The sequence below is a fragment of the Grampus griseus genome (assembly GCF_964374135.1).
Source record: "Grampus griseus genome assembly, chromosome: 18".
NCBI lineage: Eukaryota > Metazoa > Chordata > Mammalia > Artiodactyla > Delphinidae > Grampus > Grampus griseus.
In genome coordinates this window covers 71,280,265-71,297,602 of record NC_139012.1, presented here as the reverse complement: position 1 = coordinate 71,297,602, position 17,338 = coordinate 71,280,265, and the positions used below count along the sequence as shown (strand labels likewise).

Below are 17,338 nucleotides of genomic sequence, written 5' to 3'. Positions count from 1 at the left end.
CTACTCAAGTTTTCTGTGCCTTATTTTCTTCATGAAATAAAGTAGGGTGAGTATCTTCAAAATTAGATAATAAAATGTTCAAGTTGTTACCTCTTTCGTTGAGTTTTTTATTAGTAATCAGGAAACTGATTAAGAATAGTTGAACAGATTATTCAAACCAATTTCGGTATCCACTGAGTGTATCACTCTAAATTATCCTTCAGTTTGGCACTTAGCACTCTTTCTTGATGATGAGGATCTTCAACAGTACCAGGAAGACGGAGACTTCAACTACAAACAAACACAAGCCCAGACAAGTCCAGACAAAATGGTGACATGAATGGAGTTTGCTGTCAGTTTCCCAAACTCCTGACCTATTTATGCCACCCCCTCATATCTAGAACTTCACGCTGTCCCCACAGCCCCGCACCCTGCCTGGTCCTGCCTCATTCAAGAGCCTGTCCTCCTGATTATGCCCAACTTTCTGTCTCTAAATCAAATCCTGGTCTATGTCCCATTTCCTGATGACCCAGCTATTTACATTATAAAGTTAATAATAAATACATTTAACTCATGCAAATGTGTTAACAAGTTTATTGAGTCAATATGTTGCTCTCCTAGATCAGTGGTCCCCAACCTTTTTGGCACCAGGGACCAGTTTCGTGGAAGACAATTTTTACACGGATGGTGGCGGGGTGGGGGAGATATATGATGGTTCAGGTGGTAATGTGAGTGATGGGGAGTGCAGAAGAAGCTTCACTCACTCGTCCGCCACTCACCTCCTGCTGTGCGGCCCAGTTTCTAACAGGCCTCAGACCTGAACCGGTCCAAGGCCCAGGGGTTGGGGACCCCTGTCCTAGATAACACAATTTCTATTATGCCAGGGGCATTTCAAAGACAAAGCTGTAACCAACTAAGGTACTCAGGGGAAGGGAATTAACCCTAACTAAGAGCCTAGTATTTTTCAGGCACTATGGTAAGAACTTTGCACAAGTTATTTCATTTAATCCTCATTTATTATCCCCATGACAGATTGGTATTATGAATGTAATTTTTTTACAGGTGAAGAAATTGAGGCTCTGAGAGGGTAATTTGTTTAAGGTCACATAGCCAGTCAGCAGTAGCTTCAAGATGCAAACGCATCCTCTTTCCAGCACTCTGCCCTACGTCCTTAAAGAAGTGAGGCAATATAAACACCATGGCCACCAGCAAGAAGAGGATTTTGAAATAGGCAGGGATTTGAGGCTCCCAGAGCCAACCACATTCTCCCGCTATTTCCTTCTTTCTAAATTTCTGTTTACCCCGTGACGCCCACTGATCATTAATTATGCCAAACACAAAACTAAGAGGCCCATTCTCATTACAATTATAAAAAACCTGTACATGGCTACAGCACTCATAAAATTCCCCAAAAAGAGAGGACAAATAATTAGGGATGACTGCTCTGTGAGGTTCACAGAGGGCATTTCGTTTAGCATGAATGTAGAAGATGAACATAAAAATCAAAAAAGTATGGTCCATAAAGTGTCCTTGACACAAAATTAGCAGATAGAAAACACTCTGAAATTAGCTACTGCCAAATATACCCATGCTTGTTGCATGCTGCTTATACTGGTGTCACACTGAGGGGAAGCCTCACATAAACTCCATGAGGCCGGGAATGTTTTCACTGCTATATCCTCAGTGTGTAGAACAATGTCTGAACTGAGGCAACTCGATAAACATTTGTTGAACAAATGAATGAATTTCTTCACCTCCTTTCTCTGGAATTCCTCATAGCCTCTTATCTCTTCCCCTCCTATATTTATCCCACATTTTCCAAATCTCTAAACTCTTCTCCCAGATCTTTAGTCCTTCCCCTTCTTCTTTCAGCAGAACCATGTTTAAAACAAACAAAAACATTTTTACTGGGTATATGTGTATTTCTAGTTAGCTGAGAAATGGAAACAATGAAAAGAGAAAACATATGGTAAATGCAGAGTACATTCAATTCTTATCAAATGCAGACAGATACATAATGAAATCATAGCAGCTGTGTTTATTTCATAATTTAGGCATTTGAAAAAAAAGTGCCATGTGTTTATTTTAATGTCACTTGATGTCAAGTTTAAAACATGAGTTTGTCTACATGTTTTACCTCTTTTCCTAGAGAATCTTTTAATATTTAAATATAACCTATATCCCTAATTCCCAGCCATCACCACATTATCAATCTGGGTGGAGGTGAGGGGTGAGGGGGTGGAAATCCCTCATAAACTGTGTGTTGACAGAATGCTCTAAAATATATTCTAACTAATAAAGTTGGAAAATAAATTTGGCAGCAACAATCTAAGCTTTGTTGTATTTCATAAAAAGATCTACATTTAAAGGAAATAAAAACATCACATGTGCAATAGCACACAGAGTTGCTATGGTAACAGACTACATTTTTTATATTTACTCTTCAATTGTAGTACATATGAACTATTACAACCAAATAATGTCAACATCCATTTCCTCCTGATCATATAGAGGTCTCTGGAATAAGTTGTACTTACAGTTCAAAGAATCCTCATTTTTTTAACCAATCTTCTTCTGTCTTTTCTAGAAATCATAATTAAAATACATATAATAATGATTAATATTTGCCATTGGGATTAGGTTTGCACCATCATTTAACTCCCATAGGGACACTCTCCAAATGAGAAAAAACATAATAAACATAAATGTCAGTTTAAACATTTAAATTATTGCTGTGTGCATGTGTGTATGCGTGTGTGTGTGTGTGTGTGTGTGTATGTTTAGGTAGGAAAAAGGTCTCCATGGAAATGAGGAGAAATATGTAGAAAAATGTATTTGGTTTTACTACCTGAGCACACAAACAAATCTACTTTTCCCACAGCTGTGTTTATATGAACAGTTAAGAAATACCTACTATCCTGAACTATATAATTCTATGTTTCACTAAACCTTGATTTTACTATTTATTTCAAAATGTACCTCTGGCATTGCCTTTGGGCACATATAAGTCACTATCAACTAATGTAAACAGAATACCAGCCACCCTCTCCTCATTACATTACACAGAGTACTGGATTTTCCAGAGTTTCTGTTACCTTTCTAACCTTCCCAACCAGTCCTCCTCCAGCTACCTGGAAAATTAACAGCCTGTCAGAACCATCATGGACCACCAGAACATACCAATAATGAGGTGCTTCCAAGTCACGTAAATATGAATCTAATTTGTAGCTGTTACTTTATTATAACAAGATAAGATTGAGGGCTGGACAGGAGAAAAAGATGTAAAGAAGAATAAATGACTCTCCTAAAACAGGGACCTCAGTCACCCACAGTTGGCCCTTATACCAGCCTACACTACAACAAAGTTAGGGAATTAAATGCAACTTTCTGTTTGGGACTAACTGAAAGAAACATGCATAGATTATCCACCCATCCACATACATTCTTTCTCTAATTTAATACAATGGATGTAGCTCTTCATGTTACATTTGATGGAACAGGTTTTCTTTTTTCTTTTTTTTTTTGAAACTAGTTAGAGGGCATTATGCTAAGTGAAATAAGTCAGACAGAGAAAGACAAACATTATATGATATTGCATATGTGAAATCTAAAAATATAACAAACTAGTGAATAAAACAAAAAAGAAGCAGACTCAGATATAGGGAACAAACTAGTGATTATGGGAGGCGGGGGCAATATAGGGGTGGGTAAGTGGGAGGTACAAACTATTGGGTATAAGCTAGGCTTAAGAATGTATTGTACAACACAGGGAATATAACCAATATTTTATAATAACTGTAAATGGAAAGTAACCTTTAAAAATTGTATTAAAAATTTAAAAATCAATAAAAAAAGAAACCAGTTAGAGAAGGTCTGCTTTGAAAGCCATAAAAATATACCTCTACTGACGTCTTCCACTGTAAACAGATCATCTTCAGTGTCTTCCAGTCAAGAGGAACCACACAGTCATCGGGCAACAAAGATTCTGTAAAAAAAAAAAAAAAAACAAATTTCATCTCTAATGTCACACATATTTTTACCCTAAATATGAAGACATACAAACATGATATCTAGACCACCATAATGATAAAAGCCTGGTTTTGAAGATATTTCAGTGATAGCTAAAGCAGGAGTTAGTCTCTCTCAGATCTCTGTTAGTAAACACTATCCAGACTCAATAAAAATGCTTATGTAAAGTGATATGTATCATAGTTCATATTCTCATGTAAGTACAAATATATACACATCAGTAGCTTCAAGTGGTACTGTCACAGGGCATAAAATTTAGGTAGACATCCTTTCCTGTGACATGTATAAAACACTGCAAGTACAGCAAGTTTAGTTTTCTTGCAAATTGCTCCTTCCACGTAAGAGTGTCTGGGAGAAAAAATCTTTACAATTATGATGCTCATAAGCAAGTCCAGACATTGATTTATACCTATCAGCCATACCAAACCACGGAAAATATTTTTCCTATACTCGCACATCCCCAGCAACATGGGTAGTTTGGTTTCTTCAGGCCTATGTATGACTCTACTATATAATCCCACTGTGCCTGCAGAGCCCCTAATAATAGAATTCATTTGAGTTCCCTGTTTTATTTACAAGGTCATAGATACACCAGAGCTTTGCATGTCCAACCTAGGTAAACGAATTACTTTACAGCCTCCACTTCCAGTTTTCTCCTTTCCTTTTTTAAGCATACACCATTTCCAAATGTAAAATTCTTTCCCTGTTTTTCTTTTAAGTCATATTTGTATAAGCACTGCTTATAATTCACTTCCATTTGGAGCCATCCCAGACAAAACCATAACCCCATATTCTCTTCAACAATCCCTTTAGCACAGCTAACCTCACTCATAAAATATTCATAAGCTTCTCATTTATATTTTCTATGTGCAATAATTTTGTTTTGTGTTAGTCTTGTCTCCCCATTTAGAAGGTAAGCTACTTGATGAATGAGGTCTATTTCCTCTAAAAAGCTTTCCAAAGCTTAATTAATGGATGCTGGATCATTATTGTTGATTATGATAGTATTGTGCATTCAAAGGAGGAGGTTTAGAATCTTTTCCCACTAGTGCCTTCATGCTTTCTGGTGCCAATCTAAGGCAGTGATTGTTAATATTTTGGGGTCATGGACATCCCTGAGAAGCTGTTAAAATCTATGGACTTTCTCCCAGAAAAATGGCACAAAATGCCACAAAGAATTTTGCATATGACTTCAGAATATGGACTTTGGACTAATATTCCCGGCTTAAAATGACTTCCATTATCTTTTTAAATTCTCCAAAGCAAATACAGTTTAATTTTTTAAATTGGTATGTTTCTTTGGTGCATCTAGGAGGACAGAAAGTTGCAGCAGTTACGATGTGATTATTCACAAAGTTTGCAAAAATGATAAACATGATGCCAGAACAGGTTGATAGTTGTGACTCCTCTGACTCTGAGACTTAGCTAATCTTGGGTCTGAGCTGAGTGGACCAAGCTTGTCCAGAACAGCAGAAGTTTAGGAGCAAAGTAAAAAACACTGGAAATCAAGCTGTTAGAGAACCCCAGTCTCCCTGGTAAGTACAGAAGAAAAAGAATATCAGGAAGATACAGGATGCAGGGACTGGAGCTTTACTTCTTGGCTCTTACAGCTTCTGTCCCCAAGGAAGGGGACACATGCAATTGCATGAAGTCATTAACACGTGCAATTGACTTACAGATAAGGAAAAGTTGGGATATGTGCCTCATTTCCTCTTTAAGATATTTAGCATCTTGCACAGGCATACTATTTAGCAGAAATTTACTTAGAATTTTACTTACAATATTAAAAAATCATATTTTCATTTTTAATTCACAGGTAGATTTTTCACTTCCAAAAACAACAATCTTAAGAGCCCAAAGGAACTTTTCAAGTCAACCAGTCAGACTCCTTCCTAACCTTCTTTTCAGTACCCTTCTCAGTTCTTAAAAATTAAATTCAACTGATTTCAGATATTTTTTTCATCACTTAATCTTCATTGTCCCCCTTTTACTATTCTCATATCTATGAGCTATAATGTGAATGAGAAAGGAAAGGGCCATGTGCCAAACAAGCGAAATGCAGAAAGCAGAAAGATTTTTCTTAAAGAAAGCAGTACATCTCTATTTGTTACATAATCACTGTTTGCCTGTCTCATTCTTCATTCTTCCCACTGTCTGTTGAAACTGAGAGTCCAAGTATTCAACATGCTCAAAGACATTTCAGACGACTGGCTGTGGAGGTGGGGTATGGGGCACAACTCCACCGAGCACCATTTGCTACGTGTCCTCCACTTCCACCGCCGAAAAGTATCACAACATCAATTAACTGCATGAAATCACTAACATGAGGTAGAAACACTGCAAAAATTACTCACATATGTTAAACTCGACTTTTTATTTGTAGCAAATAAACTCAATTTACCCACTGGAACTCCAGGAGATCCAAAAAGCTTTACTAGTTGAAAGGCAAACTCTTGTGATAATGGTAGCTCAAGGGAATCATAGTAGTCAGTGCTTGTTACATCTTGGTTATCATCTGTTTGTGAGAACTGTAATGGTTTAGGTTCTTCCCATGTCTCTAGCTTTTCACCAAAACTTTCATTTAAAAAGTGAAGATCATTAGTGACCCTAAAAGAGTACAAAGTATCAGGTGGGCTACTTAAAATTTCTGAAGAAGTGAACCTTACATCATTTAGTTTATCATCTACTCTCCTCTGAGAGTTGGAAGTCAAAAACGGTTTCTTGCTTGTAAAAGATATCTTCCAAAAGCTAGATGTATATTGTAGCATAAGAGAAGGAATGGGGCTTTTGTAAAAATACACAGAGTGCCTTAGTCTATTAAATAGCAGGTAATGAGAATAAAATTGTCCACCAACATTTAGAAGAGAATCTTTGACAATGTCAAAGTAAAACCATGATGGATGATGATTGAAGGTCATAATGTTTTGCTTATTCTCTTCTTCATTATTTATTTCTGAAATTACATCTTTTTTTTCTTCCAAAATAATTTTTATTCCATGGCTTTCTGTTAACAATTCACATTCCCCCATTTCTTTTACATTGATATGACTCTGTCCCAGTAAGTTAAAGTTTGGTGCCAAACTGAAAATCCTTTTCTGCCTCCTTTTTTTATTCTTCGTTGAGTGTAAGGCATTCTTTAGGCTATCCAGCTTAAGGAAGTGGCTTCCAAAGATATTTGTCTCTGTTTCTATGATTGAATCTATATTCTCAGTTGGAGGTGACAAATCTTCATTTTCTATCGATAGCTTCTCTTCTATCAATGTTTCAGGACTGTTTCCTGGTCCTGATGCTCCTTCAGAAGGAGAGATCAATTTAATCAATTGTCTCCTGTTGTCAGGATGAGCCAGTTTTTGCCATCTATCTCTCTTTGGTCTCTGTTCACATATAAACTTATTAGGTCCCTCAGGCCAGCTACCAAAATAGGGTTGTCTATCAGAGCCCAACTGTAATTCTTCATCAGAGAAATCATTTGAGAAAAAAGCCCAGTAATTATTTTTAGATGTATTTACTCCTTGTTCCTTTCTTAAAACTTTATCTGAAGTTCTGGATCCATATTGATGGTACAGACTTGTTTCATTCAGGAGACTCTTATCTACCATCTCTTTCTTCTGCATAAATGAGCGTGGGGTTTCAACAAATCGGTCTTGGATGTGTAATGCCATGATATCCCTACTTTCTATATGCTTTTCTATCTTTGTGCCAGGGCAGTCATCACTTGCTACATAGGGGAGATTTTGAGTCACTGTTGAATAAGCAACAGAGCTTTCATTTGGCATCAATGACAAATTTAGAAACAAGTCATCATCTTCCTTGGGGAGGAAATTCTTTGGTGTATTGTCCAACTCAACTACAGACATAACATGTGGCAAACTGTTTTCAAAATTTATGTTTTCCTGTCTCTCATCTTTATGGACATTCACAAAATCTCCTACTTCATTTCTCAGATCACCCGTTAAGGAATACTCTGATTCTCTTTTGGTCTCTTCTAAGTCTTCCTCTTCATTCTGAGATGGGTCCTGATCTTCTGGTGTAAGATAACTTAAGGTTTCAAATGAGTTTTCCTCCATGATTTTACTATGACTGTTCTGCTTTTTGTTTCTTTTTCTGTTTCTCTTCTTGGCTTTGCCGAACCTGTGCCCAGTTTTCTTCAAATCTCTTTCTCTGAAACATAAAAGAATTAAGAAATTCATAACTTAATTACTTATATAACATTATAAACTAAAATATTATACTCAATGTGCAGATATACAAATCATTAGTATAAGAGATTCTAAAGTGTGTGTCCACTTTGAACTATATTTTAAAAATCACCTTTGAAAGAGATATGCTTTAATCCTCTAAATGATTGGGTTGGCCAAAAAGTTTGTTTTCAGGTTTTCCATAACATAGAAAAACCCAAACGAACTTTTTGGCCAACCTGATAAAAGTGAATACACTTTGAGAAACTTACAACTCATTTTCACATACTCATTTCATAAACCAATAACTTTATGAAAGCCTAATATTTTCCCTAAGATACTTTATATATATATATATTACCAATAAACAACTTGGTTATCCCAACATCTTGAATTTTGAAAAGTGAAAAGTGACGGGTATAGTGTAAATGGCACCGCTTTAATGGCTCAAATAGCTAGATTTTCTCTAGACGTAAAAACTTTGGCAATTAAGTTGCTCCATCAAACTGTAAAGAACAGCTGATAATGAGCAGCCAAGTTCAGTATTGGGATGATATGCTTCCAACTGCCTAGTGAGCAGTGGTTCTAAACCAGAGGCTCTACCACTACTTTGTGGGGTGTGTGGAAATGTGTGAAGGCATTTCTGGTGGTCTCAATGACTGGAAATGTGTTACTGGCACTTGGTACTGGGGCGAGGGGTGTTAACCATCCTGCAATGCCAGGGCCAATTCCACAGTGAAAAGTTATCCCACCCAAATGAGCAATAATGCTCTCATCAAGCACACTAAAAGTTCACGGTGCCCCTTAATTGAAGGCAATCTTTGATCCTGAGAGAAAAAGGAGGATTTAGGAAATTTTCTAATTTCGGATATAAAGGTTTAGTTATCTTCTCTTCCACAATGTACAGATGGAAACATAGTAAAATGTAGTAGAGGAAGGACAATAGATACAGCTGAGGAAAAAAATCCAGGGTAGAGGAATAGGAAAATAAACACTTAAACAAACACCGAAGCAGAAAGAGATAACAGAAAAGAGAAGTTGGTCAATTGGCTGGGCATTGGACAAAAGAACTTATTAAAACTGCCCCAGGGCTTCCCTGGTGGCACAGTGGTTGAGAATCTGCCTGCTAATGCAGGGGACACGGGTTCGAGCCCTGGTCTGGGAGGATCCCATATGCCGCGGAGCAACTAGGCCCGTGATCCACAACTACTGAGCCTGCGTGTCTGCAGCCCGTGCTCCGCAACAAGAGAGGCCGCAATAGTGAGAGGCCTGCGCACTGCGATGAAGAGTGGCCCCCACTTGCCACAACTAGAGAAAGCCCTCGCACAGAAACAAAGACCCAACACAGCAAAAATAAATAAATAAATTACTAAACTCCTACCCCCAACATCTTCTTTAAAAAAAGAAAAGAAAATTGCCCCAGCCTCTGGCCTGGTTTATTCCATCCCATGCTGCTGGGCAATTTTCAATAGTCAGGACCCCTGAACACCTTGTTCTTTGTCAACTAATTGCTGCTGCCCTTGTTTATATATCCCTGGATGTTGGTTTAGAAAGAACATTAAGGTTGTAAATCAACTACACTTCAATTAAAAATTAAATTTAAAAATTTTTTTAAAAAGAAGAACATTAAGAAACAGTAAATTACTGAGAAGCAGTTAAGATGGTATCTATAAAAAGGATATCGAGTAAAGAATGTCAACTTTGGCAGTAACTCTCCTTCATGGTCAGTTCTATCTGACTCCAATGAAAGGTCTAGTTGAAGTCTAAAGTGCAGTCACAGTTATAAAATGCATACTGCAGACTAGTCTGTCATCCTAAAAACAAACTCCACTCTCTTCACCCAAACATGAACCATCCTGTTGCAGGGAAAGGAGGAAAAGAATAAGCTGAATTTGTTGTTGCTTTATTTGTTGGCCTAAATGGTAAAATACTAAGGACTTAAGACTCACTCCAGGACTGGTGACTCTGTGGACTTGAATGCACTTAATGTGCAGCCACTGTCCCTTTAAACAGCTCTCTAGTGCACAAGGAAGGAGAACTCTAATCTATGGAAATGGGGTTCCTAGATATGGTTCATCATAAAAGTGTTTATAGCTCCTTATGCCACCAGGAATTACAAGGTTCACAATGCTACTTTGAAAATTGGCTTTAAAAAAAAAAACTATTTAGTGCACACTCACTATATGTTAAGATTATTTAATTGCTTTACATGTACTAACTTACCTAATCTTCACAATAACCATATGTGGTAAGGCAAATGCTAGTTCTACCCCAACTCAAAAAGGCAACTGAAACAAAGAGAAGCTGAAGAATCTTCCCAACTACAGTCACAATATAAAGCAGCATGGAGGTTCTTCAAAAAATTAAAAATAGAACCACCATATGATCTTGCAATTCCACTTCTGGGGATATATGCAAAGGAAATAAAAACACTAACTCAAAAAGGTATCTGTACCCCATGTTCACAGAAGCATTATTTGCAATAGCCAAAACATGGAAACAAGTGCCCATCAATGGATGAATGGATAAAGAAGTTGTGGTATATATATACAATGGACTATTATTCAGCCATATAAAATGAGGAAATTCTACCATTTGTGACAACATGGATGAAACTTTAAGGCATTATGGTATGTGAAATCAGTCAGACAGAGAAAGCCAAATACTGTATGATCTCACTTATATTTGGCATCTAAAACAAAATGAACAAAAAAACTCATAGAAAAAGAGATTATATTTGTGGTTACCCGAGGCGGGGGTTGGGATAAGGGGGAATTGGAGGAATGTGGCCAAAAGGTACAAACTTACAGTTATTAGATAAATAAGTATTAGGGATTTAACGTATAACACAATGACTATAGTTAACACTGCTGTATGGTATTTAGGAAAGTTGTTAAGAGAGTAGATCCTAGGAGTTCTTACCACTGGAGAAAAACGTTTTTCTTTTATTTTTATTGTATCTATATGAATTGATGGATGTTAACTAAACCTATTGTGGTAATCATTTCACAATGTATGTAAATGAAACCATCATAGTGTATAGCTTAAATTTACACAGTGATATATGTCGATGATTTCTCAATAAAACTGGAAAAAAAGAAAAAAGAAGAATTTGCCCAGGGTCACATGGCTACTGGCACAATTCAGACCAAGACTGACTGGCTTTAGAGTCTATACTCTTTAACCATTATACAAAATTGCCTCTCAACTAAAAAGGAGAATTTTACACTTCCCTTCTTTTTCTTCCTCCTCTCATCTTCAAATTCCTCTTCCTCCTCTCATCTTCAAATTCTCACATGTGCACAAACACAGAGATGTTTATGCTGGCAAGAGTTGAGTCCTTTTGAGGGAAGCAGCTCTTGGGCCCTGACTCCTACTATCACTACCCTAATAGTGTCTTGAGACTTTTTTCTTTTTCTCTCTCTCCCTCTGTATGAAAGCAAACAAGGAATAACACCAGAAAGTGAGAGAAGGTAGTGTGGAACAGGACTCATCTCCCTAATTGAACTTTATGTCAAGGTTTTATATGACCAATGGGAAGGCCAGGGTAGGTGGCCTATTAACTTAGGCCAATGGACACAAGGGGCTCCTCCTGAAGTTAACTCATTTGTCAAGGGATAGAGGTAGTGAAGAGTGATCACATTCTGGATATATTTTGAAGGAGAGACAAGCAGGAATTGAAAACAAATTGGTTAGAGTATGAGAAAAAGATAATAATCAAGCATGAGTGCAAAGATTTTGGCCTGAACAATCAGAGGGATGAAGTAGCCATTTGCTGATACACAGAAGCCTGTACAAGGTAGGGGTTTGGAGAGAGCGCTGCTAAATCAATTGCCTCAAAGTTCAGCTCAGAGTCTTAACCAGTAAATTAATCTGTCCCTATAGCAGAATTTAGAAAGTAGAAAAGATGAGGGCTTCTCTAATACTCCTCAAGGGTTCCTATGTTTTTTAAATGGATTACAATCTGATAGCTACTTTGAGAAAGGACCTGCCAGTGATGAAAACTCATGATGCCTGCAGAGAATTTAACATGGATCATGAAAGAACGAGGTGGCTTAAAAAATAACTATTAGAATCTAGGAGATCACGCAATTTATTAAGGCAGTTTGCTAAAAGAGTTAATCAAAGAAGTCTTAAGGCTTGGAATTTCAATTACAAATACAATACAATGCCAAGAAGTATGAAAATCCGAAGACTAACTTTATAAGGAAGTGTGTCAGAGACTTTTTCTAGTTCTGCACCATGGAAGCTCTATATAGTGACCACCCTTGTTCTAGTACTTGGAACAGGACTTCTGGAAAGAAAAAACAAAGCAATAACAGGGACTTGTGAAGCACTTGGGAGATAAGAGAAGTGATGGTGGTGATAACTTCTGTGAGAATGTATACATTGGATGTGCCTAATCAATAGATGTATTTATGTATTTATAAAGTGTGAAAGGCTCATCAAACCTATGTCTCACTCATGCTGATTCACTTAGGGGTGAATGGCACCATTAAAAGAGAAGAAGCATCACTAAATATAAGTTAGTCATGGAGAAGAAATCAGAAGAGATGGACGCATGGGCTGTAGCTTTAGAAAAGAAAGGAAGAAATAAGGAAAGAACAAATGGTAACATATCTCTGATTAATAAGATTTTGCTTTTTAGATAATGGTTTAGAATCCAAGCTCCTGGGTTCAGATGGAGTGCACTTTTTAAGAATTAGAAAGGTAGTGTTGCTAAGAGACAAGCTAACCTGACCAAGTGAACTGTGACCTGAAGACAAAGGTGAGAGAACATCCAGATAAAGCCAAAATTGACTGCTATGGAGAAAAAAAAAAAAAAAAAATATATATATATATATATATAGTTATTGCTTAATGTTCTTCATCAGGAAAATAATTAAGGGAGCCAGAAACGTTATTTCTTATTGCAGAGGCCTATACACTAATTCATGAAGCATGGGCAATACATGAAGTAAAACTCAATTAAAATACACAGATTATAAAAGAGAGGTCTCACAGCTTTATGGAATGACTGTGGTTGAAATAATCCAGGCCTAGGTCCTCTTGGTTCAGTAATAAGCTAGTAGTGGGATCTTGGGCAAATCAGGTCTCCCTTCTGAAATGGAGATAACACTACCTTCTTGCAGAGTTGTAAAGATTAATATAGATGCCCTTAAATGACCTCCACCTAACCAATGACAAATTCTTTCCATCGCCTCTGTAGAATAGAATAACTAATGCCGATGGCATACAAAATGCTTGCAGCTACATGGCTGCTCCCTAGCACAACTACACATTTCTGCTCCCATTATTTAGGGCTGCATATTTACAAGCAGTCAGGTGAGTTTTTCCCAAGTCTGTTTATACTTATCATAATGGTACTATAATTTTATAGTTTGATTAAACATTATGTCAATCAGTAGAATATGAGTACAAGAAAGAAAGTTTCTATAAAAATTAAATTGAAGTAAGTGACTCAATAAAGATAAAGTACTAAAAGACTGTTATCAAATTAGGTTTAGTCAGGATAACCATGAAGTTTACTTAAAAGTCATAAAAACCTATAAGATTTCTTTGGGTTCTCCAATTTTCAACAACAGAAACTAGAAATTCCTTAAACCTACACAGTATGGTCAATTAATCTACGACAAAAGAGGCAAGGATATACAATGGAGAAAAACAACAGTCTCTTCAATAAGTGGTGCTGGGAAAACCAGACAGCCACATGTAAAAGAAAGAAATTAGAACACTCTCTAACACCACATACAAAAATAAATTCCAAATGGATTAAAGACCTAAATGTAAGACTGGAAACCATAAAACTCCTAAAGGAAAACATAGGCAGAACACTCTTTGACATAAATTGTAGCAATATGTTTTTGGATCTGTCTCCTAAAGCAAAGGAAATAAAAGCAAAAAGAAACAAATGGGACCTAATTAAACTTAAAAGCTTTTGCTCAGCAAAGGAAACTGTCGACAAAGCCGAAAGATAATACTCAATGGGAGAAAATATTTGCAAATGATATGACTGATAAGGGGTTAATATCCAACTTATATAAGCAGCTCATACAACTCAATATCAAGAAAAAAAAAAAAACCCAAACAACTCGATTTAAAAATGGGCAGAAGAGTGCTTCCCTGCCGATGCAGGGGACACGGGTTCGTGCCCCGGTCCAGGAAGATCCCACATGCCGCGGAGTGGCTGGGCCCGTGAGCCATGGCCGCTGAGCCTGCGTGTCTGGAGCCTGTGCTCCGCAACAGGAGAAGCCACAACAGTGAGAGGCCCGCAAACCGCAAAAAAAAAAAAAAAAAAATGGGCAGAAGAACTGAATAGACATTTTTTCAAAGAGAACATGCAGATGGCCAACAGGCACCTGAAAAGAGGCTCAACATTGCTAATCATCAGGGAAATGCAAATCAAAACCACAATGATGTATCAACTCACACCTGTCAGAATGGCTACCATCAAAAAGAACACAAATAACCAATGATGGAAAGGATGTGGAAAAAAGGGAACTCCGGTACACTGTTGGTGGGAATGCAAATCGGTACAGCCACCATGGAAAACAGTATGAAGGTTTCTCAAAAAACTAAAACTAGAACTACCACATTATCCAGCAATTCCACTCCTGGGTATATATCCAAAAAAATAAAAACTCTGATTTGAAAAGATACATGCACCCCAATGTTTGTGGCAGCATTATTTACAATTGCCAAGATATGGAAGCAATCTAAATGTCCATCAACAGACGAATGGATAAAGAAAATGTGCCATACACACACACACACACACACACACACACAATGGAATACTACTCAGCCATTAAAAAAATGAAATTTTGCCATTTGTAGCAACATGGATGGATTTGGAGGGTATCATGCTAAGTGAAATAAGTCAGACAGAGAAAGACAAAACTATATGATATCACTTACATGTGGAATCTAAAAAATAAAACAAACTAGTGAATATAACAAAAAGAAGCAGACTCAAGATATAGAGAACCAACTAAAAGTTACCAGTAGGGAGAGGGAAGGGGGAGTGGTTGAGTCCACCTGCCGATGCAGGGGACACGGGTTCGTGCCCCGGTCCGGGAAGATCCCACATGCCGTGGAGCGGCTAGGCCCATGAGCCATGGCCGCTGAGCCTGCACGTCCAGAGCCTGTGCTCCGCAACGGGAGAGGCCACAATAGTGAGAGGCCCGTGTACCGCAAAAAACCAAACAAACAAAAATAAAAAATAAAAAAGACAATATTAACTTAGTAAAAAGGCAACCAACAGAAGAGAAAATATTTGCAAATCATATAACTGATAAAAGATTAATATCCAGAATATACAGAGAATTCCTAAAGCTCAACAACAAAGAAACAAAAAACAATTTGATTTAAAAAAAGAGCAAAGGCGCTATTTAAAATATCCAAGACATGGAAGCAACCAAAATGTCGATCAACAGATGAATGAATAAAGAAGATGTGGGGTGTGTGTGTGTGTGTGTGTGTGTGTGTATACACACAATGGAATATTAGTCATAAAAGAGTGAAACAGTGCCATTTGGAGCAATATGGATGGACCTAGAGATTACCATTATTGAGTCAAGTCAGTCAGAGAAAGACATCATATGATATCACTTATAAGTGGAATCTAAAAATATCATACAAATGAACTTATTTACAAGACAGAAATTGACTCACAGACATAGAAAACAAACTTATGGTTACCAAATGGAAAGGGCAGGGATAAATTAGGAATTTGGGATTAACAGATACATACCACTGTATACAAAATAGGTAAACAACAAGAACCTACTGTATAACACAGGGAGCTATATTTAATATCTTTTTTTTTTTTTTTTTTTTTGCGGTACACAGGCCTCTCACTGCTGTAGCCTCTCCCGTTGCGGAGCACAGGCTCTGGATGCGCAGGCTCAGCAGCCATGGATCACAGGCCTAACCGCTCCGCGGCATGTGGGATCCTCCCGGACCGGGGCACGAACCCGCGTCCCCTGCATCGGCAGGCGGACCCCCAACCACTGTGCCACCAGCGAAGCCCCTGGCTGTGAGATTTTTGACTTTAAAGCAAAATGACCTATTGATTCAATGCAATAAAATGACATTATTTTATTCACAGGTTAACCATTAAAACATTTAATGAAAATATATGGCTTGGGACTCCCCTGGTGGTCCAATGGTTAAGACTCCATGCTTCTACTGCACGGGGCACGGGTTCAATCCCTGGTTGGGGAACTAAGATCCCACATCCAGCATGCCACAATGTGGCCAAAAAAAAAATTAAATTATATTTTAAAAAGAAAATATATGGCTTGCTTTCTTTACTTCCTTTGTTCCTACTTTCATACTGTTTTTATTTTGCTTGTTTGCTTTTGAAAGTGGTAAACACAATTATTATTCTTGTCAAGTAAGATTAAGGTCATTTTTTTTCATCCACAAAAGATGAAGAAAAGTTCTCAAAGTAAAGGAACAACTGCTGGAAAGGAAAGCAAACTAGATTTTAAAAGATGTTCAGAACTTCTCACAAAGAAAAGACCAGGCCCAAACGGCTTCAATGGGCTTCTTTAAATGTTCTATCAACTACATAAGGAAGAAAAAACACCAACTCTTCACAAACTCTTCAAAAAAACAGAAGAAGAAAGAACACAACCCAGCTCATTCTATAAGGCTGGCACCACTCTGATGCCGAAAGCAAATGAAGACATCACAAGATAAGAAAACTACCGACCAATACAACTTATGGATATAGATGCAAAAAACTAAAAACAAAACAAAACATAAACTAACAAACTGAATCCAGCAACATATAAAAAGGATTATACATCATGACGAAGTGGGATGTATCCCAGGAATGCAAGGTTGGTTTAACATCCAAAAATCAACTAGTGTAATACACCGTATCAATAGGATAAAGTACAAAGACCACAGGATCATCTCAATTGATACAGATAAAGCATTTGACAAAATCCAACATTCTTTTGTAACAGAAACACTTAACAATCAGGAACAGAAGGAAACATCCTGAACTTGATATTGGATATCTATGAAAAACCACAGCTAACACCATACTTACTGGTGAAAGACTGAATGTTTCACCCTAAAATCAGAAAAAAGACAGGATGTCTGTTCTCACCATACCTATTTAACATTGTACTAGAGGC

The 17,338-nt window shown here is 37.3% G+C and overlaps 1 protein-coding gene across 3 annotated transcripts in view; it reads right to left on the bottom strand.

Annotated features, from left to right (window-relative positions):
* Window positions 1–95: 95 nt before the first annotated feature.
* Window positions 96–17,338, bottom strand: part of N4BP2L2 (NEDD4 binding protein 2 like 2) — a 61,754-nt gene continuing 44,511 nt past the window's right edge. For all 3 annotated transcript variants that reach the window (XM_082675807.1, XM_082675808.1, XM_082675809.1), the window contains 4 exons: window positions 6,410–8,169; window positions 3,879–3,964; window positions 2,517–2,562; window positions 96–270 (listed from right to left, as the gene is read on the bottom strand). In XM_082675807.1, the coding sequence (XP_082531933.1) occupies window positions 2,539–2,562; window positions 3,879–3,964; window positions 6,410–8,169 (1,870 nt within the window). In that variant the 3' untranslated portion in view covers window positions 96–270; window positions 2,517–2,538. The remainder of the gene's footprint in view (window positions 271–2,516; window positions 2,563–3,878; window positions 3,965–6,409; window positions 8,170–17,338) is intronic.